The sequence below is a fragment of the Salvelinus namaycush genome, chromosome 2 (assembly GCF_016432855.1).
Source record: "Salvelinus namaycush isolate Seneca chromosome 2, SaNama_1.0, whole genome shotgun sequence".
NCBI classification, from domain to species: domain Eukaryota; kingdom Metazoa; phylum Chordata; class Actinopteri; order Salmoniformes; family Salmonidae; genus Salvelinus; species Salvelinus namaycush.
In genome coordinates, this window is record NC_052308.1 from 56,186,388 (window position 1) to 56,210,132 (window position 23,745).

The following is a 23,745-nucleotide window of genomic DNA, read 5'->3' on the forward strand; positions in this document are numbered from 1 at the left end:
ATGTCATCTGTTACAAGCAAGTTATTGACTTGACTGTTTATTAGGCTACATATGTTAATATAGGCTATTTGTAGCACTTTTCTGGGTTGTTTGATTGTTTTTAATGCTTTACTGGGAAGCTTATCAGAGGTAGACTTACTCATGTTATTTACATTTTACATATATTGTTGGGGTGAAGAGAGAAAGAGTGTGTGTAGATCAAGTGTGAGAGTCCCTGATTGGCTATCCTGCCTATAGTACAGTGTGTTCAGAAACAGAGGAATATAGGTAGATAACAAGGCGGAGCAGGGTGGTAGGGATGGGCATCTCAGAGCCCAGCGTCATTGTAGGTGGAGCTGGGGACCTTTAGGATGCTCTGTGCATTCTCCTCCAGGAGGGGACGCCACTTTACCTCCCCTGTCAGTAACAGGTCCTCCCCGTCCAGAGTATCGATGAACTGCATCTGTGTGGAACAAGCAGACACATAAAGAAAGTACCATTAAGACTGGTTCAAGGACATCTATTACAGAGGAAGCAAATGATGCTTCATATTTTTCTTATGTGAAGGGGCATACCTAGTGAGTTGTACAACTGAATGGCTTCAAATGAAATGTGTCTTCCACATTTAACCCAACCCCTCTGAATCAGAGAGGTGCTGGAGGCTGCCTTAATCAACATCCAAGTCTTCAGCACCTGGGGAACAGTGTGTTAACTGCCTTGCTCAGGGTCAGAACAACAGATTTTTACCTTGTCAGCTCGGGGATTCGATCCAGCAATCTTTAGGTTACTGGCCCAACGCTCGGACCACTAGGCTACCACTATGTACTGAATAGTCAATGATAAGTGTGTAGAACATTGACAAAAGCAACCTACTAAACACAGTATTTTTCTTAACATGGTATTTTGTGTTGTTCAAAAGCTCAACAACAGCTCTATTACAGAGTTAGCCACCAGAGTGCAGTTATTATAGCTTACACTGGGGACAGTGCAGTGACCATGGTCACGCTACAGTTTGGGAGGCTGCATAGAGATGGATTTATTTCTTAATATGGCAAGGCGAGTTCACCTCGACCCGGTGTCTTAATTAAACCAGTGGCCTGAGCTCATGGAAGGAGCATTTGATGAAAGTAATTAGTGTGAGTAATAATGCCGTGACGGTGCCAGAGCAGCGCGTGACCACTGTACGTGACTTCATCGCAGGGGCTTGTAATTTCCTCTCCTATAGTGTGTCATCAGGCACGGCCAGGTTTTATGTGCTGCACCTGTGATGAAACAGTTCTGGCCCCCTTGACCCCCGCCTTCTTCCAAGAGCTCGACTATGCTCTTGCAATCCCTGCGAGCTCAGAGAAACAGTATCCCATTTGTTTTTCTCTTGAAAAGTCCCCCCTTGTCTCATAAATTCTTGGTGATGCTTGTAATGTGCGCTTGCAGCTGGCTGGAACCTGTGGCAGGGCCATGTCTCAGTGTGCAGTGATGGAGGACACCTTTAATGGAAGCAGGCAGGAGAGTGGGGCAGGCCTTGGACTACGTACACACCAGTAACACACAACAGGGGGTGCCAGTGGAGTGGCCCAGTCACACGTTCCCCAAAGCCACTTTCATTCGTTTTTCACTGTTGCAGCACTGGCTTGGGTCGAGAAAACGGTGAAACACTTGATTGAGTTTGACCGTAAATCCGCCACCTTTAACAGCTATTGCCCAAGCTTGATGCAAGATACTGTGTGCCGGGGAACAGGGAAGGATCAAGAACCTGAATAGCAGACTGATGCATTGTAGCTCGTTTCCCCAATGTGTGCTGCCTTTTGGTTTGTAGGGGGCTATAGATGATAGAGAGAGCAAGAAGTGAGGAGCGCATTCTTATAGAACATATGGCCCTTGCAGACACAGCCTGCAGGTGTTTCTCCAAGCAGGTGTGTTTTCAACCACAGAGGGCAGGAAAATATATAGAGGGGGCTTCACTGGTAGCTGTGGCAGAGCCCAAGGGGGCGGGAAGGGAGAGGAGGGTGGGACTGGGTGACTAGCTACTCTCCTCTTATCACTCTAATAACAGGGAGGTTGCATAGAGTATGGCCTGAAAAAATGGCAGTGAGAGTCACAATGAGCCAATCTAATATGGAGCCCAACGGCTGACCGTGAGGTGCGCAGTGTTGCAGTGACAAACCAACTAAAAAGGTCAAAAGCACCATTCTCCAGCACCTAACCAAGAGCTACTGTAAGAGACTATTAAGGCTGTAAGGACACACAAGAATGCAATGTTTAAGTATAGTCGCTTCAAACTTTTGGGCTGCTGACATCTAAAATAATTTGGTTCAAAGCTTGCGTTACACCGCTCAGCTATTCTGGTTCTAAAAATCTTAAGTGTGTAACTAAAAGAACTAGGTGCTCGAGGGTAGAATTTGAAAAAAATTGTTCACAACAAATATGACCCAGGACTGACCTGTTTGAGAGGACACCCTAGAGCAGCTTTGCACTCCTTTATTTTGTATTTATTTTATTTAACCTTAGTCTATTGTTCAGCTATTAGCCCCTCCCTCGTTCCTCGCCTTCTTCCACGCGTCATCATTCTGCGCCTGAGTTGCTCGCTAGTGGAAGTGCTGGCAGGATATGGCAGCACCTTCGGTTGTGCATCAAGAATTCTGCATACAGTATCAAGTTTGTATGAAGGTGTGGTTATTCAAAGGCAAATTGTTCTATGCTATGGAGGTACATTTGTGTCTTTTTGTCGAGAGCAAAACTTTTTATTTTCAATAAAAAATAATTCTTCTGAAAGCTACTTTTTTCAGACACAGCGGACACCTACGAAGAAGGACTGTGTGATGATGGCATCTCAGGTAAGCAGCACTGGGCGTTCTTCCATCCACCTTTTACATACTTTTACATAATTCAACTTTTTCAGTTGAATTAATCTAACTTTCTTTCATGGCAACTCATAAGCAGGCCATGTGCTATTTGTTTCAAAGTCGATACAGTATATAATCATATTTCATGACAGTGTAACGGTTACCTTTTGTTTTACAAGCTTCAAGTGGTATTTATGTCTAATAATTACATTTTCTTCTGTTTGTCCTCATGTGTCTGTTTTTCAGCATAAATTACTCTGTAGCAACATAATGTGGACACCAGGTGAGACCACACACACACACACACACACACAACAACAGTCTCTCTCCTTCACGTCATCCCTCTCCCCCTTCTCCCTAAATCCTCTAGGTTATATCAGCTGTGTTGGTGAATCTCTCCCGCATCTGAACTGGCTGACACAGAGGGCACAGCATGCTCATAGGTGAGAGGTCACTTGGTCGGGTCAACAGGAAGTATTATTAAAGAGATGCTTTACATTGAAATACAGATAAAGATGTAGTAGTCCCAGAGCTAATGATCCAAGGTCAGTTTTGCATTTCACCTCCTGATGATTATGATGACTGACCAAAAAAACAAGGCATAATCATGCTCTCTCTCTATCTATCTGTCTCTCGTCTGCAGGTATGTTTTGATGTGAGAGGAAGCCAGTGCCGTCATCGCCACCTCACCCGCTCTTAAGATAACCTTCGGGCCAACTGGGGGCCCAAGGCTGGCTAGAGACACTGTAATTGTGATGAACTGAGAGAATATTAGGGTAGCACTGTAATTCATTAATCATAGGCTGTCTGCCTTTGTTCTTACCTCTTTCCCTTTCTGTCTTCTACACCTCTCTCCCCACCTCGTCTTTCTTCCTCGTTTTATAATGCACACCATATGTGCATTGAAGTACAGATTGAACTTGTATTTATAATATAATATTACAATTATCATAATGCATGTATTATGTATTTATAACACCTGGATAATGAACTTCTTTCAATAAAGAGTTTCACATTCTCCACTGGTTGAAATTAAGTATCTCATTGAAATACTATCCTGTGTCCTCAGATTAATGCAGGTGGAGTTAGATAAGCATAGTTTTTTTCTGTATATATGAATTAAATATCAGCCTTTACTTAAATCATGTTTCTAGTCTATTGCATAGTTACAATGTGTAATCATTGATGTCCCAGGAGCGGTAAACACTGTTGAAGTGTATAATTGTAATACATACATGCAGATACAGCATAATTCAAAGAATGGGGTTTGATACACCTGGTATTGGATATGACTGAAAAATTATGTCTCACAGAGATTCATACCTGAACCGCACCTTTATTTGCTAGGAAGAGTACGTGATCAGTGAATATATTCAATGTACAGGCTACAATGTGGGGAACTCATGCGTGGTAATAACTACAGTACATGTATATAGGACTTGCGTCCTTAGCACAATAAAGTTGTTATATTCTACTCTATCCATAGGCTTCATTAATGCCATTCGGACTTGAAGTTGATACAACAACTATGATAGCTGAGGTTCATAGATTGGTTCAGAACATAGCGTTTTAGGGTCCATACAAAGATCGGCTATATATTGTAGCTAGCTACACACCCATAAGCATACAGTTATTTTTATCCTCCACTACACAAAAAGCAAGTAAATAGTTAGCTAGCTATGTTACTTCAGCTGCGTTGCACGGCAAGGCAAGCTTACACAATTGTACATTCAATCTGCCGTAAATGCTTTAGCTAGATAAATTCTTTACATCCACTGTTTCCCAAGACGACAGCCTGGTTTGCTGGATTTCTCAGGAGTCCCTAAAACATTAAACAACATGAATTACAATGTCATACTCGTATCATAACGCCAGCTAGCTCGGGGGCGGCAAGTGGTTAGAGCGTTGGGCCAGTAACCGAAAGGTTGCTCGATCGAATCCCCGAGCTGACAAGGTAAAAACCTGTCATTCTGCCCCTTAACAAGGCAGTTAACCCACTGTTCCTAGCCCGTCATTGTCAATAAGAATTTGTTCTTAACTGACATGCCTAGTTAAATAAAGGATAAATAAATAGCTAGCTGGCTAATGTTAGCTAGTCAGTCAACTTGCTAAATCGCGATTTTCATAAATTAACTTTATGACAAAAAAAATATACACAATTGTTTGTCTCTCCATTGTATATTTTTATCTTGACTCGTTATGACGTTATAATTACTTACATTTGCTTCCCCCGTAATGTTTTGTTAGCCATCTTTGCTGAAGAAAGTCACCAGGGACGGGTGGCTCACGTCATATTCGTCATTGGAACCACTCGATATGATTGGTCATATAATATCCTTGGGAACCAAATGCATAATGAGTGCTCTAACTCCCCGCTGTGGTGGTCTGGAGCAATGAAGCCGTGACGCTGGGTACCTCTAAGTCCCGCAGTGTAAGCTCGCAACTTTTAAATGAGGAACCACTGTAGCACATCTGATTTAACGTGTCAACTAACCATAAAGGCCTTGACTAGGTGAATCAAGTGAGCTAGTTCAGAGCTACAACAAAATTGTGAAATGTCCCTCAGGTCTTTCCTCACATGATAAGTCAGGGCTGACTCTTTTTAGGTGCACGCTGAACACTTTGTGGCCAGAAACATTTTTCTTTATTTGGTGATATGGAGTGTTGTCTTCCTCTCTCACCTGTTTGTGGACATAATCCAGCATGAGCTCCAGTTGCCTGGGGTCCTCGCACTGACGGTTGAACATGTTCCTCCACAGGGCGGCCGCCAGCACCCCATCGTCCGACAAGATTCCCTTCAAAAGCAACACAGAGGTGAATCATGAATCACTGCCTAGTCTAATAGCACTAAGGACTGGACCAGAACGAACAAGAGACACTGGTTCCCGACGGACAGTTCCGTCAGCCAGGCCTAGGACAGAACCACGACATGCTAGCTCTTGACCCGTTCCCAAGCAGGCTGGGTCTCTGGGGCCCTTCACTTCCCAGTCATCTTGTCCAGTGTGTGTTGTGTTTTACACTACCTGGCATAGTCGAAGCAAAGATAAGCATAATGGTTATAGCAGGGTCTTACCTCATCATATCCAAAAATAGCAGCGTATAAAGTCTCTGTCATAGCCCTCACGCTTTCCTTCCGGTGAATGGCATCAATCTAGAAGGGTGAAAAAGAGGATGGGGGAAGGAGAGAGCAAGGACCCAAGTTGGTTACAACACTATTTTCCCAAAACTTGAGTTTCTCACATTTACCACATTGAGCGCACACACAAATACAGTGCCTTCAGAAAGTATTTAGACCACTTGACTTTTTCCACATTTTGTTACGTTACAGCCTTATTCTAAAATGGATTAAATAAAAGAAATCCTCAATCTACACACAATACCCCATATTGACAATGCAAAAACAGGTTTTTAGAAACATTTGGAAATGTATTACATATAAAAAACAGAAATACCTTATTTACATAAGTATTCAGACCCTTTGCTATGAGACTCGAAAGTGAGCTTAGGTGCATCCTGTTTCCATTGATCATACTTTGAGATGTTTCTACAACTTGATTAGAGTCCACCTGTGGTAAATTCAATTGATTGGACATGATTTGGAAAGGCACACACACCTGTCGATATAAGGTCCCACCACAGTTGACAGTGCATGTCAGAGCTCCGAGATAGGATTGTGTAGAGGCACAGATCTGGGGAAGGGTACCAAAATATTTATGCAGCATTGAAGGTAGCCAAGAACACAGTGGCCTCCATCATTCTTAAATGGGAGAGGTTTGGAACAACCAAGACTCTTACTAGAGCTGGCAGTCCGGCCAAACTGAGCAATCGGGGAGATGGGCCTTGGTCAGGGAGGTGACCAAGAACCCAATGGTCACTCTGACAGAGCTCACAGAGTTCCTCTGTGGAGATGGGAGAACAACCATCTCTGCAGCACTCCACCAATCAGGTCTTTATGGTAAAGTGGCCAGATGGAAGCCACTCCTCAGTAAAAAGGCACATGACAGCCCGCTTGGAGTTTACCAAAAGGCACCTAAAGACTCTCAGACCACGAGAAAAAGGATTATCTGGTCTGATGAAACAAACCTGAACAAAGCCTGAATGCCAAGCGTCATGTCTGGAAGAAACCTGGCACCATCCCTACGGTGAAGCATGGTTGTGGCAGCATCATGCTGTTGGGATGTTTTTCAGAGGCAGGGACTGGGAGACTAGTCAGGATTGAGGCAAAGATGAACAGAGCAAAGTACAGAGAGATCCTTGATGAAAACCTGCTCCAGAGCACTCAGGACCTCAGACTGGGGGCGAAGGTTCACCTTCCAACAGGACAACGACCCTAAGCATACAGCCAAGACAACGCGGGAGTGGCTTCAGGACAAGTCTCATAATATCCTTGAGTGGCCCAGCCAGAGCCTGGACTTGAACCTGATCGAACATCTGTAATCGCTGCCAAAGGTGCTTCAACAAAGTACTGAGTAAAGGGTCTGAATACTTTTTTATTTTTATGTTTTTATATTTAATACATTTGCAATTTCTAAAATCCTGTTTTTGCTTTGTCATTATGGTGTATTGTGTGTAGATTGATGAGGGGAAAAAACAATTTAATACATTTTAGAATAAGGCTGTAACGTAACAAAATGTGAAAAAAGTCATGGAGTCTGAATTTCTTCGCGAATACACTGTACAATTTCCTTGGGCTGTTGGAGCCAGTTTATAGTACCTGATTAGGCTGAGAGCAGGGGATCTTTAGCCTTGTTCATACTGCAGGCCTAAATGCTCAAATCAGTTTTAGAATACTGACTGTCCAAGTTACAAGTGACCAAATCGGATGTGTGTGTTCAGACAAGTCATTTGCTGACATGGCTACGTTCGTTGCCTTAGTAACAACAGGTGTGTGCGCAGTGGTGAAGGCTGATTAGTGGTGGTGCTCCTGCTTCCTATCACTCAGAAGTTGTGTAGATAGCTACGGTGACAATGCCTGCCAGGGATGTTTCCCAGCTGATTTGAATGTTCATAATCATAGTTTAAGAACACTTTTAAAGCCTCAAAAGGATATGATGGTCCAACTTTCAAAACAATTATTTTTTGGATAGCCACAGCAGTCAACTAGCTAGCTAGGTAGCTGTTTAGCTTTCTAGCACATTTACTAATTTGTTTGTAAACAATTACCAAGCTAGCTATCTAGCACAGTTCTTGGAAAACGGTCAACTGTGTAGCTAGCAAGCAACAAGATATGCAAAATAATAGCCTAAAAACCACTCGAGGGCAAATAAATTAGATTTAACCGTTCAGTCATGTCACATAGCCAGGAATCAAACATCTGATTCCATGTGCTGTTTGGATGTTCAGACTGCAGGAAAAAGAACAGATTCAAATTGGACAGGCACATTTTAAAAATTGGAGTCACTTCAAACTGCCAGTGTGAAGAAGGCTTTAGTGGCCACTCAAAGAGTGTGTCCAGCAGACTGAGTAGACTATCCTTACTTAAATACACAGGTACAGCACTCATACTTAGATACAATACTGTATTACGTACACCAAGGTCAGTAATAAGACTCATGGGGTTTCGATAAGGAATGCCCGATAATAGACTAGGGGGTGTAGAAGCACGGAACAAAATAAGCTACGACAAGAACGAATCAGAGATCGCCTCTTGAGAAATCTTCCATACAAACTCAGCAGCATAAAAATCATGTGACCTGGAAGCTGTTTGAGAACTCATGATGGCAGCCCAATTCTGATATTTGTCCACTAATTGGTATTTTCACATCAGATCTTTTTCAGAGCTGGTCTGATTGGTCAAAATACCAATTTGTGAAAAAAACTAAGAATTGGGCTGCCTGTGTAAACACCACTGATGAGCACCTATGTTTTACCTGTTTAACACACCCCATGTCACATTTCTAGAGTGATGAGACACAAATGCATAGAAAATATGCCAATTTCGAGCAGGGGCGATAGTGAGAAGTAGAACTCCCTCCTAGAACAATAACAAGAGGGCCTTAAAATACAAGTACCAGTCCCTTAAAGCCAGAGACAGTTAGTCCCAAATAAAAACATTCTGGTTAAGTACATCGCAAAACAAAAAATGAGTGATAAAAATGAAGGTTTTACAAATAAGTACAGCAGCTTGTTTACAAATTGCAGGTCAGATTTCTCCAGATAATTGTAGGAATATGCTTATTGATAATTTCTCTTGTGCACATTCTATCTATTCCTCTGATCCATCCAGGAATACAGCAACACATCAACAATACATATATCTAGCTACAGTGGCAAGAAAAAGTATGTGAACCCTTAGGCTAATGACTTCTCCAAAAGCTAATTGGAGTCAGCTAACCTGGAGTCCAATCAATGAAACGAGATTGGAGATGTTGGTTAGAGCTGCCTTGCCCTATAAAAAAACCCACACAATTTGAGTTTGCTATTCACAAGAAGCATTGCCTTATGTGAACCATGCCTCAAACAAAATAGATCTCAGAAGACCTAACACTGAACCCAAACCAGCTGTGCACGTGCACCATCGTGCATAAATGTATTTTGTCCCCCCACACCAAACACGATACGCAGGTTAAAATATCAAAACAAACTCTGAACCAATTATATTAATTTGGGGACAGGCCGAAAAGCATTAAACATTTATGGCAATTTAGCTAGCTAGCTTGCACTTGCTAGCAAATTTGTCCTATTTAGCTAGCTTGCTGTTGCTAGCTAATTTGTCCTGGGATATAAACATTTAGTTGTTATTTTACCTGAAATGCACAAGGACCTCTACTCCACACATAAAACGGTCAACCGAATCGTTTCTAGTCATCTCTCCTCCCAGGCCTTTTCTTCTCTTGACTTTATATTTCGATTGGCAACTTTCATATATTAGGTACATTAGCGCCACCGACCACATTCGTCTTTCAGTCACCCACGTGGGTATAACCAATGAGGAGATGGCACGTGGGTACCTGCTTCTATAAACCAATGAGGAGATGGGAGAAGCAGGACTTGCAGAGCGATCTGTGTCACAAATAGAACTGACTTCTATTTTAGCCCTTGGCAACGCAGACGCTTGTTGGCACGTGCGAGCTGTGTGGGTGCAACAATTGAATAATATAGATTTCTAAATTCCTTTTGCAACGCTCGCGCACGCGCACGCGACACGGGAGGTGTAGTCAGCCTGTTAGATTAAGAAGTGTTGACTTGCATATGGCTGGAAAGGGTTACAAAAGTATCTCTAAAAGCCTTGATGTTCATCAGTCCACGGTAAGACAAATTGTCTATAAATTGAGAAAGTTCAGCACTATTGCTACTCTCCCTAGGTGTGGCCGTCCTGCAAAGATGACTGCAAGAGCACAGCACAGAATGCTCAATGAGGTTAAGAAGAATCCTAGAGTGTCAGCTAAAGACTTACAGAAATCTCTGGAACATGAAAATATCTCTGTTGACGAGTCTACAATACGTAAAACACTAAACAAGAATGATGTTCATGGGAGAACACCACAGAAGAAGCCACTGCTGTCCAAAAAAACCATTACTGCAAGTCTGAAGTTTGCAAAAGTGCACCTGGATGCTCCAGTGGTACTGGCAAAATATTCTGTGGACAGATAAAACTACAGTGGAGTTGTTTGGAAGGAACACATAACACTGTGTGGAGGAAAAAAGGCACAGCACACCAACATCAAAACCTCATCCCAACTGTAAAGTATGGTGGAGGGAGCATCATGGTTTGGGGCTGCTTTGCTGTCTCAGGGCCTTGACAGCTTGCGATCATCGACGGAAAAATGAATTCCCAAGTTCATCAAGACATTTTGCAGAATGTTAGGCCTCAGTGGTTCCTCCTTTAAAAGTTGCGTCATACTACAGCACACCTTGCGGGCTTGCTGCAGAATTCTATAGCTTTTCCATTTTTACCATTAATGCTAGTTTGACCACCAGAGGGCATCTTTGACAAGCATTTGATAGTCCTCAATATTGGCATTACTAGAGAATTTAAAACCTTTTTGTAAGAACATAGTATATGGGATTGATTTTAAGAAATGTAGCTTCATTAATTTGATTAATATCTATTCTATTCTATTCCGAAAAAAACTAAAAATCAAACCAGGGTTTCCGTTAGGATGGAGCGTAAAATATGGCGCTGTACGTGACGGTCGGGAGTAGGCTACAGTACTAAGAGCATAACAGGATTGGAGGATTCTAAATTAATATCTAAGGGGCATTTTTTGTTAGGGCAAATCTGATCTGTGAGAATATCTAAGGGGCTTTTAGACAATTCTAAATGAATTAATAATATTAATAACTTTGTTTAAAAAAAAAATATTTTGGAGATTATTTCGTTTTCATTTAACCTCGAGTGAGCGAGATAAAGGCCATTCTTGAACATGGGGTGGGACATTCTCACTAATTTGTAAATAAAGCCAGTTTATTATTTATAATGATTCATTTCTGGTTTTAGAGGGAGAGAAACCAAAAGCCGCCTCATGGGTATCCCGGTTGCGGCCAGCACGGGTATCGAACCAGCCTCTGTAGCAAAGCAGTTTGCACTGCGATGCAGCGTCTTAGATCGATGCACCACTACGTTAGGAAAATATGGCGCTGTACAATGTGACGGTCGGGAGTAGGCTACAGTACTAAGAGCATAACATTTCCACACCCTAATTGTAGTGTAACCAATAGCCCAAATGGAGATTCAGCGAAAATCAAAATCTCATTGATTTATCAAGACCAGTCCCCATGCTCGTCTCAGAGCAGCGCGAAACGATGCTGAAAAAGTTATTGCTTTAAATCCTATTGCTTGTAACTTTAATATGCTTTTTAAATAAATAAGACCTACATCACTTTTAACAGCACATTAATCAACACTAGTGAGACTCATTTCACCTACGGTGGGCCTACAGTATATCTAATAATATTTTTTTTTATAACGTGACCACATCCAAAGTTTTTAATGCTGATCAAATGCCTTGCACAAAGTATCAAAATACAGAGAGGTGTTGGTAAGCGTATATTTTCCTGCTAATAGCCATAATTGGCTATTGTAATACTGTACATGGTGTCCAGGTCATCATAACCAAAATATTTCTTTAGAGACTATCAGAAAGAATGTTGGTACATATTTATTTTGATCCAAAGCCATGAATGAGTGAGTCACTCAGCTTTATGTAGGTGCCGAGGCTATATGACTGTGCCATCAACTCGATTATTTAGCAGACATCACTTGCTTATATTCAGTCAACACATATATCATAAGAATATCATGGAATATAATTGAACATTTTCGTTTCTCCATGCTTGTCTCAGAGCAGCACGAAACGGTGCTGAAATAGTTGACCACAGCGGGTAGGCTATATATAACGATATTTTGGAGATTCTTATTTTTTTTAAGGTGAAAGTGTACTATTGTAATCTGAATAAAGGCCAAAATAATATTTATAAAGGCCAAAATATTTATGTTTTTAGAGGGAGAGAAACCAAGGACATCCCGTTCAGCCAAACCCTCCCCTAACCCAGATGACGCTGGGGCAATTGTGCGCCGCCCTATGGTACTCCCAATCATGGACGGATGTGATACAGCCTGGATTTGAACCAGGGACTGTAGTCATGCATCTTGCACTGAGATGTAGTGCCTTAGACCACTGCGCCACTCGGGAGCCATGACCTGCTAAAAGCCCGTCCTAGAAACGTTGTTTGCAGAAATCATAGCCTGCTACGCTTGTGAAAAACAGGGTTAATAATAATAACACTTTCCCCCCCCATCCACATGTTAAAGGTTCCAATTGATCATGTTTTTTAATCAATTAGTATATTTAAATTTAACCACAATATTTGTTGTATTATTTGTTCTGTCTTTTCTGGTGGATTAAACTGAAATTGCAACCAATCACGGCCGGTTGTGATACAGCCAACCTAACTAAGAAATACATTTGGCGATAGAATTCTGTTCTGTTGTCCTGCTAATAGCCCTGCTAATAGCCATAATGGCGCTGTAAAACATGACCGTGTGTGTTAGAGATGGTATTTTCCAGTCAGCAACAATATATTTAACTTCATTAGCCTACTTTGTTCCAATATTTCTGTTATTCAGTGATATTTATTCCCATACTAATTCGTTATGGATACATAACTAAATAAACATTGAAATTTTGAAAAGAGTACTTTTATCATTATTTTATTAAGGAAAGCATAACGATGCTGATGAAGAAATACAGTACTGTACAGTATATGCTTTATCTGATTTTTTTTGCGGTTGCGCCCACGCGTATTTTAAACATTTGGATAACAAAGAATTTAAAGCATTTGAAGATAGTTTATCAGGCTACTGTGCAGTTTGACAAGTAAACATAGCCTACAGTACATACTGTAGTAAACATGGGAAAGTGCCTAATTCCTTACATAAGGGAGAGCAGGCCATGTCCAGACTTTCTCGGTGACGTCAAGTACTCATTAACTCGGTCTTTAATGCTTTTTCAGGTTGCATCAGTCATGGACAGAAACACTGAGACACAGTATTAATGATGAACATCCGGAGGTTCACTGTTAAGCCACATTTGCCTCGGGATCCATCCCAGTTGGTATTCTGTGTTCACTCGTGGTATCTCTCTTCGGTTATACATCTTGCAATAGCAGAACAGCATAATGGTCCGGACGGCCCTTGCTATGCCTGGTGAGCAGTTGGTCAAGTTCTGTTGTCAGAAGAGGAATGTAAATGTCAGGGTGAACCGATGACCCCGCCAGGTATGTTGACTCTGCCTGTCAGAGGTGGAGTTCCAGAGCTCACAGGTGGATGGATTTTGACTCCATCTCGATCCTTGCCCTCTTCAACGCATCATTCTCCACCTGACTCTGCGCCAATGCCACCTGACACTCTGCCAATATCGAGTGACTCTCTGCCAATATCGCCTGACTCTGGACCAATGCATTAGCTGTCGCCTGTATCTCTACCCTCAGATAATGTTTCTCTTTCTCTGCCTTCAATGACTCAATCTCGGTCTTCAAAGTTTGAATCTGATCTATGTGCACCTTCAATAGATGAGCAGAATGGTACCGCCCCGACCCCCCATCGATTATAGTGGCCTATGATAGAAACAGTAGATCAATTAAGAATTAAATGCGACTCCAACACACAAATGCTGCTTACACATTATAAGAATCTAGCAAAACAAACCGCTTTCTTGGCAACCATGCGTTTTTTTCTTCGGTGTGGCCCGCTGTCCAGCCCTTTGTCCACTGATCTACACAGCTGGTTGTCGACATGGTTGTATGCTCTATAAAAACACCTTCACGTTTTTAGTACACTTATGTTTTGATTTTTTAAATAAACCTTTATTTAATTATCGATTGTATTACACATTGCAGTCGTGGCCAAAAGTTTTGAGAATGACTCAAATATTAATTTCCACAAAGTTTGCTGCTTCAGTGTCTTTAGATATTTTTGTCAGATGTTACTATGGAATACTGAAGTATAATTACAAGCATTTCATAAGTGTCAAAGGCTTCCATTGACAATTACATGAAGTTGATGCAAAGAGTGAATATTTGCTGTGTTGACCCTTCTTTTTCAAGACCTCTGCAATCTGCCCTGGCATGCTGTCAATTAACTTCTGGGCCACATGCTGACTGATGGCAGCTCATTCTTGCATAATAAATTCTTGGAGTTTGTCAGAATTTGTGGGTTTTTGTTTGTCCACCCGCCTCTTGAGGATTGACCACAAGTTCTCAATGCGATTAAGGTCTGGGGAGTTTCCTGGCCATGGACCCAAAATATCAATGTTTTGTTCCCTGAGCTACTTAGTTATCACTTTTGCCTTATGGCAAGGTGCTCCATCATGCTGGAAAAGGCATTGTTCGTCACCAAACTGTTCCTGGATGGTTGGGAGAAGTTGCTCTCGGAGGATGTGTTGGTACCATTCCTTATTCATGGCTGTGTTCTTAGGCAAATTTGTGAGTGAGCCCACTCCCTTGGCTGAGAAGCAACCCCACACATGAATGGTCTCAGGATGCTTTACTGTTGGCATGACACAGGACTGATGGTAGGGCTCACCTTGTCTTTTCCGGACAAGCTTTTTGCCGGATGCCCCAAACAATCGGAAAGGGGATTCATCAGAGAAAATTACTTTACCCCAGTCCTCAGCAGTCCAACCCCTGTACCTTTTGCAGAACATCAGTCTGTCCCTGATGTTTTTCCTGGAGAGAAATGGCTTCTTTGCTGCCCTTCTTGACACCAGGCCATCCTCCAAAAGTCTTCGCCTCACTGTGCGTGCAGGTGCAGATGCACTCACACCTGCCTGCTGCCATTCCTGAGCAAGCTCTGAACTGGTGGTGCCCCGATCCTGGCGCTTGCTGGACTTTCTTGGGCGCCCTGAAGCCTTCTTCACAACAATTGAACCGCTCTCCTTGAAGTTCTTGATGATCCGATAAATGGTTGATTTAGGTGCAATCTTACTGGCAGCAATATCCTTGCCTGTGAAGCAAGAGTCTGTTTTTGTGCAAGCAATGATGACGGCACGTGTTTCCTTGCAGGTAGCCATGGTTGACAGAGGAAGAACAATGATTCCAAGCACCACCCTCCTTTTGAAGCTTCCAGTCTGTTATTCGAACTCAGCATGACAGAGTGATCTCCAGCCTTGTCCTCGTCAACACTCACACCTGTGTTAACGAGAGAATCACTGACATGATGTCACCTGGTCCTTTTTGTGGCAGGGCTGAAATACAGTGGAAATGTTTTTGGGGGATTCAGTTCATTTGCATGGCAAAGAGGGACTTTGCAATTAATTGCAATTCATCTGATCACTCTTCGTAACATTCTGGAGTATATGCAAATTGCCATTATGCAAACTGAGGCAGCAAACTTTGTGAAAATTAATATTTGTGTCATTCTCAAAACTTTTGGCCACAACTGTATGCCTACACATTGATAGGCTATATATATATTTTTTAAGAAAATCCACTGAAACCAAAATACCTTAAGTGTTGGTGATCCTCTCAGCTTCGGCTCATTTTCAAGTCCTAACCCTGGAACGTGTAGGTATTGAACCAGCATCTGCAGCAAAGCAGTTTCCACTGCAGTGTCTTAGAACGCAGCGCCACAAGGGCGCTGTACAATGTGAACGGTCAGGTTTAGGCTACAGTACTACAGTAAGAGCAAAATAATCCTAACGTTTCCACACCCTAATTGTAGTCTAAGTTTCTCTTAGAATAAAAATCTTAGTGTAACAACAATTTTAGTAAGTAATACTGACGAGTAGTAACAAAAGATATGTGCGCTGCAGGACAGAAGAATAGCAATTCTTACACTATTGTTCTAAATTCAATCACCTTCATCTTCATCATTCAGTTAATTGAAATTACATTTTGAAGTCGTGTACAATTATCAGTTTCAATTTGGTTTATGTCGCCCATTCATTGTCAGTTAGAGACACAGTAGCGCCTTGGGACCCAAAAGCATAAATCAGTGCTCTAACTCCCCCCTTGTACTGGTCTGGAGCAATGTAGTATTGACGCAGGTGTGGCATGACCTCAAGAGAACAGTTCACACCAGACATCCCAAGAATATTGCTGAACTGAACCAGTTTTGTAAAGAGGAATCGTCCAGAATTCCTCCTGACTGTTGTGCAGGTCTCATCCGCAATTACAGAAAACGTTTGGTTGAGGTTATTGCTGCCAAAGGAGGGTCGACCAGTTATTAAACCCAAGGGTTCGCATAGTTTTTACACCCTACACTGCGAATGTTTACACGGTGTGTTCAATAAAGACATGAAAACGTATAATTGTTGGTGTATTATTAGTTTAAGCAGACTGTATACTGTATTACTGTATTTCTATTGTTTATGCAGAAATCCAGGTATTTCCATAGGGTTCACATACTTTTTCTTGCCACTGTATATCCCTCTCATTACAAACAATACTTATTATAAATGAGAGTTGCGTTATAGAGAATACAATTTTAACTTAGCTGAAAAATGCATGTCGTAAAGGTTAATATATATATTTTTGTCATTTAGCAGACACTCTTATCCAGAGCAACTTACAATTAGTGCATTTATCTTAAAAAGGTCCCGAACAGTAATTCTGATTCCCATGTAAAATAGCCTTTTGAGTGACTAAAATGTCACCCATAATATTTTGGGGGGATAGAAATGCATTGTTGTGGCTGGTTTAGTGTGAGGAAAGGTCGTACTCTACGGATATTGTAGAACATGAACCTGCAGGAGCTGCTTTGATGTTTGCAGAGAACGACAGGGTGTTGTCCAGGATCACGTCAAGGTTTTTTGCACTCTGGGAGGGTGACACCATTAAGTAGTCAACCATGATGGAGAGGTATTGGAGGGAGTAAACCTTCTCCGGGAGGAAGAGCAGCTCCGTTTTGTCGAGGTTAAGCTCGACAAAACGGTGAGATGTTGCCACCTGGGTGTCAGAAACGGTGAAGGAGAAGAGTAGTTGAATGTCATCCGCATAGCAATAATAGGAGAGGATAAGACAGAGCCAAGTGACTTGGTGTAAAGACAAAAGAGGATAGGGCCTAGAACTGAGTCCTGGGGAACACCAGTAGTGAGAGAATGTGGTGCAGACATAGATCCTCTCCACGCCACCTGGTAGGAGCAACCTGCCAGGTAGGCTGCAATCTAGGAGTGTGCAGAGCCTGAGACGTCCTGAGAGGGTGGAGAGGAGGATCTGATGGTGTCCAAGGCAGTGGATAGATATAGGAGGATGAAAACAGAGGAAAGCGGTCTCAGTTGAGTGAGCCCCCTTGAGGCCTGACTGGTTAGGGTCAAGATTGTTCTGAGAGAGCTAACAAGATAATTGGTCAGACACAGCATGCTCAAGTGGTTTGAAAAAAGAAGGGGGGTAATATTGGCTCCTGTCTGTGCACCAGCCGAAGATGCACAGGAGGGCAGATTTTGAAAACACTGGCGGGTCAAAGTTGTTTTGATGTTGCTATCAAAACTGGAATTGTGGGTGATTTTCATTCAGCAAGTGGTTGAGAATACTTTCTTGCTAGTTGGACCACATTTTAGACTCCTTAGCACGACCAGTACCAGCATGCTGTGCACTATGAATAATAATCACAAATGCCAGCTCTCTCTACTACTGGTAAGTGAAGCAAGCTAGCTAATCCAGCTGGCTAATAAACAGATGGATCCACATATGCATTGCTTGCAAATGTACATAGCCTACTGGTGGGTGATTAGCTTACAGCCAAATAAACATTCATATACTTGCAAACTTTGGTGGAGTTGATAATTGTTTTCCTCTTGGACTTTGAGTTTACTATTAAACTTTTGATCGCAAATGTATTTTATAATTCAACCCTATAGTGGCCGAGGGTCGATTGTGTGTGTCTGTATGGCAAGAGATCAAGCAGATAACGTTGCTACCATTGCACAGCAGTAGGTGGCCTATATTGTTGAACTTGTCTATGTACATTAGAAGGACATTTTACTGAAGTAAAGTTCATAGCCGACTCCAATTAATCCCAATTTAATCCACTTTAAATTCAGGCTGCAACACAAAACAAAATGTGAAAAAGGTCAAGGGGTGTGAATACTTTCTGAAGGCACTGTATAGATTCTACAGACCCTACTGAATTATCCCAACCCCCATTTTACTTTGGCACAGACATTTTCCACATTTTGTTACGTTACAGCCTTCTTCTAAAATTTATTAAATCATCGCCCCAATCAATCTATAAACAATACCCCATAACAACAAAGCAAAAACAGTTTTAGAAATTTCTGCTAATTTATTACAAATAAAAAACTGAAATATCACATTTACATAAGTATTCAGACCCTTTACTCAGTACTTGGTTGAAGCACCTTCGGCAGTGATTACAGCATCAGGTCTTCTTGGGTATGACGCTACAAGCTTGGCACACATGTATTTGGGGAGTTTCTCCCATTCTTCTCTGCAGATCCTTTCAAGCTGTCAGGTTGGATGGAGGTGTGGCTGCACAGCTATTTTCAGGTCTCTCGAGAGATGTTCGATCGGGTTCAAGCCTCGATCCTGACTAGTCTCCCAGTCTCCGCCGTTGAAAAACATCCCCACAGCATGATGCTGCCACCACCATGCTTCACCGTAGGGATGGTGCCAGGTTTCCTCCAGACGTGACGCTTGGCATTCAGGCTAAAGAGTTCAATTTTGGTGTCATCAGACCAGAGAATCTTCTTTCTCATGGTCTGAGAGTCTTTAGGTGCCTTTTGGCAAACTCCAAGCGGGCTGTCAAGTGCCTTTTACTCAGGAGTTGCTTCTGTCTGGCCACTCTACAATTAAGGCTTGATTGGTGGAGTGCTGCAGAGATGGTTGTCCTTCTGGAAGGTTCTCCCATCTCCACAGAGGAACTCTAGAGCTCTGTTAGAGTGCCATTACGTTCTTGGTCACCTCCTTGACCAAGGCCCTTCTCCCCAGATTGCTCAGTTTGGCCAGCTCTAGGAAAAGTCTTGGAGGTTCAAAACATCTTCCATATAAGAATGATGGAGGCCACTGTGTTCTTGAAATGTGGTTCCCTTCCCCAGATCTGTGCCTCGACACAATCCTGTCTCGGAGATCAAAGGACAATTCCTTCGACCTCATGGCCTGGTTTTTGCTCTGACATGCTCTGTCAACAGTGGGACCTTATTTATATAGACAGGTGTGTGCCTTTCCAAATCATGTCCAATCAAATTGATTTACCACTGGTGGATTCTAATCATGTTGTAGAAACATCTCAAGGATGATCAATGGAAACAGGATTCACCTGAGCTCAATTTCGGAGTCTCATAGCAAAGGGGCTGAATACTTATTTACATAAGGTATTTCTGTATTTAATTTTTTATAAATTTGCAAACATTTCTTAAAACCTGTTTTCGTTTTGTCATTACTGGGTATTGTGTGTAGATTGCTGAGGATTTTTATTTATTTAATCCATTTTAGAAGAAGGCTGTAACGTAACAAAACGTGGAAAAAGTCAATGGGTCTGAATGCTTTCCGAAAGCACTGTACGTCATTTATAGGCCCACAGTGTATTGCATTGGGACCAATGGAGTGGGTGGGGTAGAAAGTGCTGCTGGGTATTTAGACCTAAGTCCCCCAATAAATAACACCATATATAGATTCTACAGTCCCTAGTGAGTATTCTCAACATCACTTTTACCTCAGCATATAAAATATTTTTTTCCTCTACAAGCCAATATGTAATTCATATAGTATATTGCAGTGAATATGGTGGGTTATTGACTCTGGGTTGACGTCACTTCCTCTTGAATTTGCAGACGTGTTGCTGTGCGTTTTGTTGCTGTGCGTTTTGTTGCCAACCTTACTTTGCTAGCTGACAACTTTACGTTTTTTTCTTTTTACTTTTGAATTACCGTTTATATTTTTAGTTTTTCCATCACAACTTTTTTCCCTCATTCAACTTTTTCACTCCGGACGCTTTATCTGGACATGGTTCGTCAGTACTTTCAACAGCCGAAGCTAAGTAGTAACATTAACATGATGTCTTTTAATTGCAGTCGCTGTACTCATAATATACAGGAGAACGATCGCCTTACGACGAGGATAGCTGTGCTACAAGCCCAGCTTCAGACGCAATCGTTAGGCAAGGGTAATTTCAGTGTAGGAAAGGAAGAAACAGCGTCTGTGCCACCAGTAAGTACAGATACTAACGTTAGTATAAATCCCCCCGCACAGTCCCCGCAGCCGGACAACTTTCTCATGGCTTCTGGAGGGAAATGCTGTAGGAATGCTCAACTGGTGTCGCTCATTCAGCCGACAGAAACTTTCAACCGGTTTTCCCCATTATTTAGCGAGTCGGAGTCTGAGGCCGAGTTTTCTCTTGTCTCTACTCCTCCCGTTACTGGGTCTGAGACGCCGAAGGCTCCCACCATTAGCTCTGACAAATTGAAAACCCTAATCATTGGCGACTCCATTACCCGCAGTATTAGACTTAAAACGAATCACCCAGCGATCACTGTTTACCAGGGGGCAGGGCTACCGACGTTAAGGCTAATCTGAAGATGGTGCTGGCTAAAGCTAAAACTGGCGAGTGTAGAGAGTATAGAGATATTGTTATCCACGTCGGCACCAACGATGTTAGGATGAAACAGTCAGAGGTCACCAAGCGCAACATAGCTTCAGCGTGTAAATCAGCTAGAAAGATGTGTCGGCATCGAGTAATTGTCTCTGCCCCCCCCCCCCCCCCCCCCCCCCCCCCCCCCAGTTAGGGGGAGTGACGAGCTCTACAACAGAGTCTCACAACTCAATCGCTGGTTGAAAACTGTTTTCTGCCACTCCCAAAAGATAGAATTTGTAGAAAATTGGCCCTGTTTCTGGGACTCACCCACAAACAGGACCAAGCCTGACCTGCTGAGGAGTGACGGACTCCATCCTAGCTGGAGGGGTGCTCTCATCTTATCTACCAACATAGACAGGGCTCTAACTCCACAATGAAATAGGGTGCAGGCCAGGCAGCAGGCTGTTAGCCAACCTACCAGCTTAGTGGAGTCTGCCACTAGCATAGTCAGTGTAGTCAGCTCAGCCATCCCCATTGAGACCGTGTCTGTGCCTCGACCTAGGTTGGGCAAAACTAAACATGGCGGTGTTCGCCTTAGCAATCTCATTAGGATAAAGACCTCCTCCATTCCTGCCATTATTGAAAGAGATCGTGATACCTCACATCTCAAAATAGGGTTACTTAATGTTAGATCCCTCACTTCAAAGGCAGTTATAGTCAATGAACTAATCACTGATCACAATCTTGATGTGATTGGCCTGACTGAAACATGGCTTAAGCCTGATGAATTTACTGTGTTAAATGAGGCCTCACCTCCTGGTTACACTAGTGACCATATCCCCCGTGCATCCCGCAAAGGCGGAGGTGTTGCTAACATTTACGATAGCAAATTTCAATTTACAAAAAAGAAAATGACGTTTTCGTCTTTTGAGCTTCTAGTCATGAAATCTATGCAGCCTACTCAATCACTTTTTATAGCTACTGTTTACAGGCCTCCTGGGCCATATACAGCGTTCCTCTCTGAGATCTCTGAATTCCTATCGGACCTTGTAGTCATAGCAGATAATATTCTAATTTTTGGTGATTTTAATATTCATATGGAAAAGTCCACAGACCCACTCCAAAAGGCTTTCGGAGCCATCATCGACTCAGTGGGTTTTGTCCAACTCACTGCCACAGTCATACTCTGGACCTAGTTTTGTCCCATGGAATAAATGTTGTAGATCTCAATGTTTTTCCTCATAATCCTGGACTATCGGACCACCATTTTATTACGTTTGAAATCGCAACAAATAATCTGATCAGACTCCAACCAAGGAGCATCAAAAGTCGTGCTATAAATTCTCAGACAACACAAAAATTCCTTGATGCTCTTCCAGACTCCTTCTGCCTACCCAAGGACGTCAGAGGACAAAAATCAGTTAACCACCTAACTGAGGAACTCAATTTAACCTTGCACAATACCCTAGATGCAGTTGCACCCCTAAAAACGAAAAACATTTGTCATAAGAAACTAGCTCCCTGGTATACAGAAAATACCCGAGCTCTGAAGCAAGCTTCCAGAAAATTGGAACGGAAATGGCGCCACACCAAACTGGAAGTCTTCCGACTAGCTTGGAAAGACAGTACCGTGCAGTATCGAAGAGCCCTCACTGCTGCTCGATCATCCTACTTTTCCAACTTAATTGAGGAAAATAAGAACAATCCAAAATGTATTTTTGATACTGTTGCAAAGCTAACTGAAAAGCAACATTCCCCAAGAGAGGATGGCTTTCACTTCAGCAGTAATAAATTCATGAACTTCTTTGAGGAAAAGATCATGATCATTAGAAAGCAAATTACGGACTCCTCTTTAAATCTGCGTATTCCTCCAGGGCTTAGCTGTCCTGGATCTGCACAGGTCTGCCAGGGCCTGGGATCGGGAGAGACACTTAAGTGTTTTAGTACTATATCTCTTGACACAATGATGAAAATAATCATGGCCTCTAAACCTTCAAGCTGCATACTGGATCCTATTCCTACTAAACTACTGAAAGAGCTGCTTCCTGTGCTTGGCCCTCCTATGTTGAACATAATAAACGGCTCTCTATCCACCGGATGTGTACCAAACTCACTAAAAGTGGCAGTAATAAAGCCTCTCTTGAAAAAGCCAAACCTTGACCCGGAAAATATAAAAAACTATCGGCCTATATCGAATCTTCCATTCCTCTCAAAATGTTTTGAAAAAGCTGTTGCACAGCAACTCACTGCCTTCCTGAAGACAAACAATGTATACGAAATGCTTCAGTCTGGTTTTAGACCCCATCATAGCACTGAGACTGCACTTGTGAAGGTGGTAAATTACCTTTTAATGGCGTCAGACCGAGGCTCTGCATCTGTCCTCGTGCTACTAGACCTTAGTGCTGCCTTTGACACCGTCGATCACCACATTCTTTTGGAGAGACTGGAAACCCAAATTGGTCTACACGGACAAGTTCTGGCCTGGTTTAGATCTTATCTGTCGGAAAGATATCAGTTTGTCTCTGTGAATGGTTTGTCCTCTGACAAATCAACTGTACATTTCGGTGTTCCTCAAGGTTCCGTTTTAGGACCACTATTGTTTTCACTATATATTTTTCCTCTTGGGGATGTTATTCGAAAACATAATGTCAACTTTCACTGCTATGCGGATGACACACAGCTGTACATTTCAATGAAACATGGTGAAGCCCCAAAATTGCCCTCGCTAGAAGCCTGTGTTTCAGACATAAGGAAGTGGATGGCTGAAAACTTTCTACTTTTAAACTCGGACAAAACAGAGATGCTTGTTCTAGGTCCCAAGAAACAAAGAGATATTCTGTTAAATCTGACAATTAATCTTGATGGTTGTAAAGTCGTCTCAAATAAAACTGTGAAGGACCTCGGCGTTACTCTTGACCCTGATCTCTCTTTTGACGAACATATCAAGACTGTTTC

The 23,745-nt window shown here is 42.3% G+C and overlaps 1 protein-coding gene across 1 annotated transcript in view; it reads right to left on the bottom strand.

The window, feature by feature from the left end:
* Positions 1-307: 307 nt before the first annotated feature.
* Positions 308-23,745, bottom strand: part of LOC120022247 (ubiquinol-cytochrome-c reductase complex assembly factor 1-like) — a 32,803-nt gene continuing 9,365 nt past the window's right edge. Inside the window, exons 2-4 of the mRNA XM_038966133.1 lie at positions 5,893-5,970; positions 5,501-5,614; positions 308-442 (exon numbers count right to left, since the gene is read on the bottom strand). Coding sequence (XP_038822061.1) covers positions 308-442; positions 5,501-5,614; positions 5,893-5,970 — 327 coding nt within the window. The remainder of the gene's footprint in view (positions 443-5,500; positions 5,615-5,892; positions 5,971-23,745) is intronic.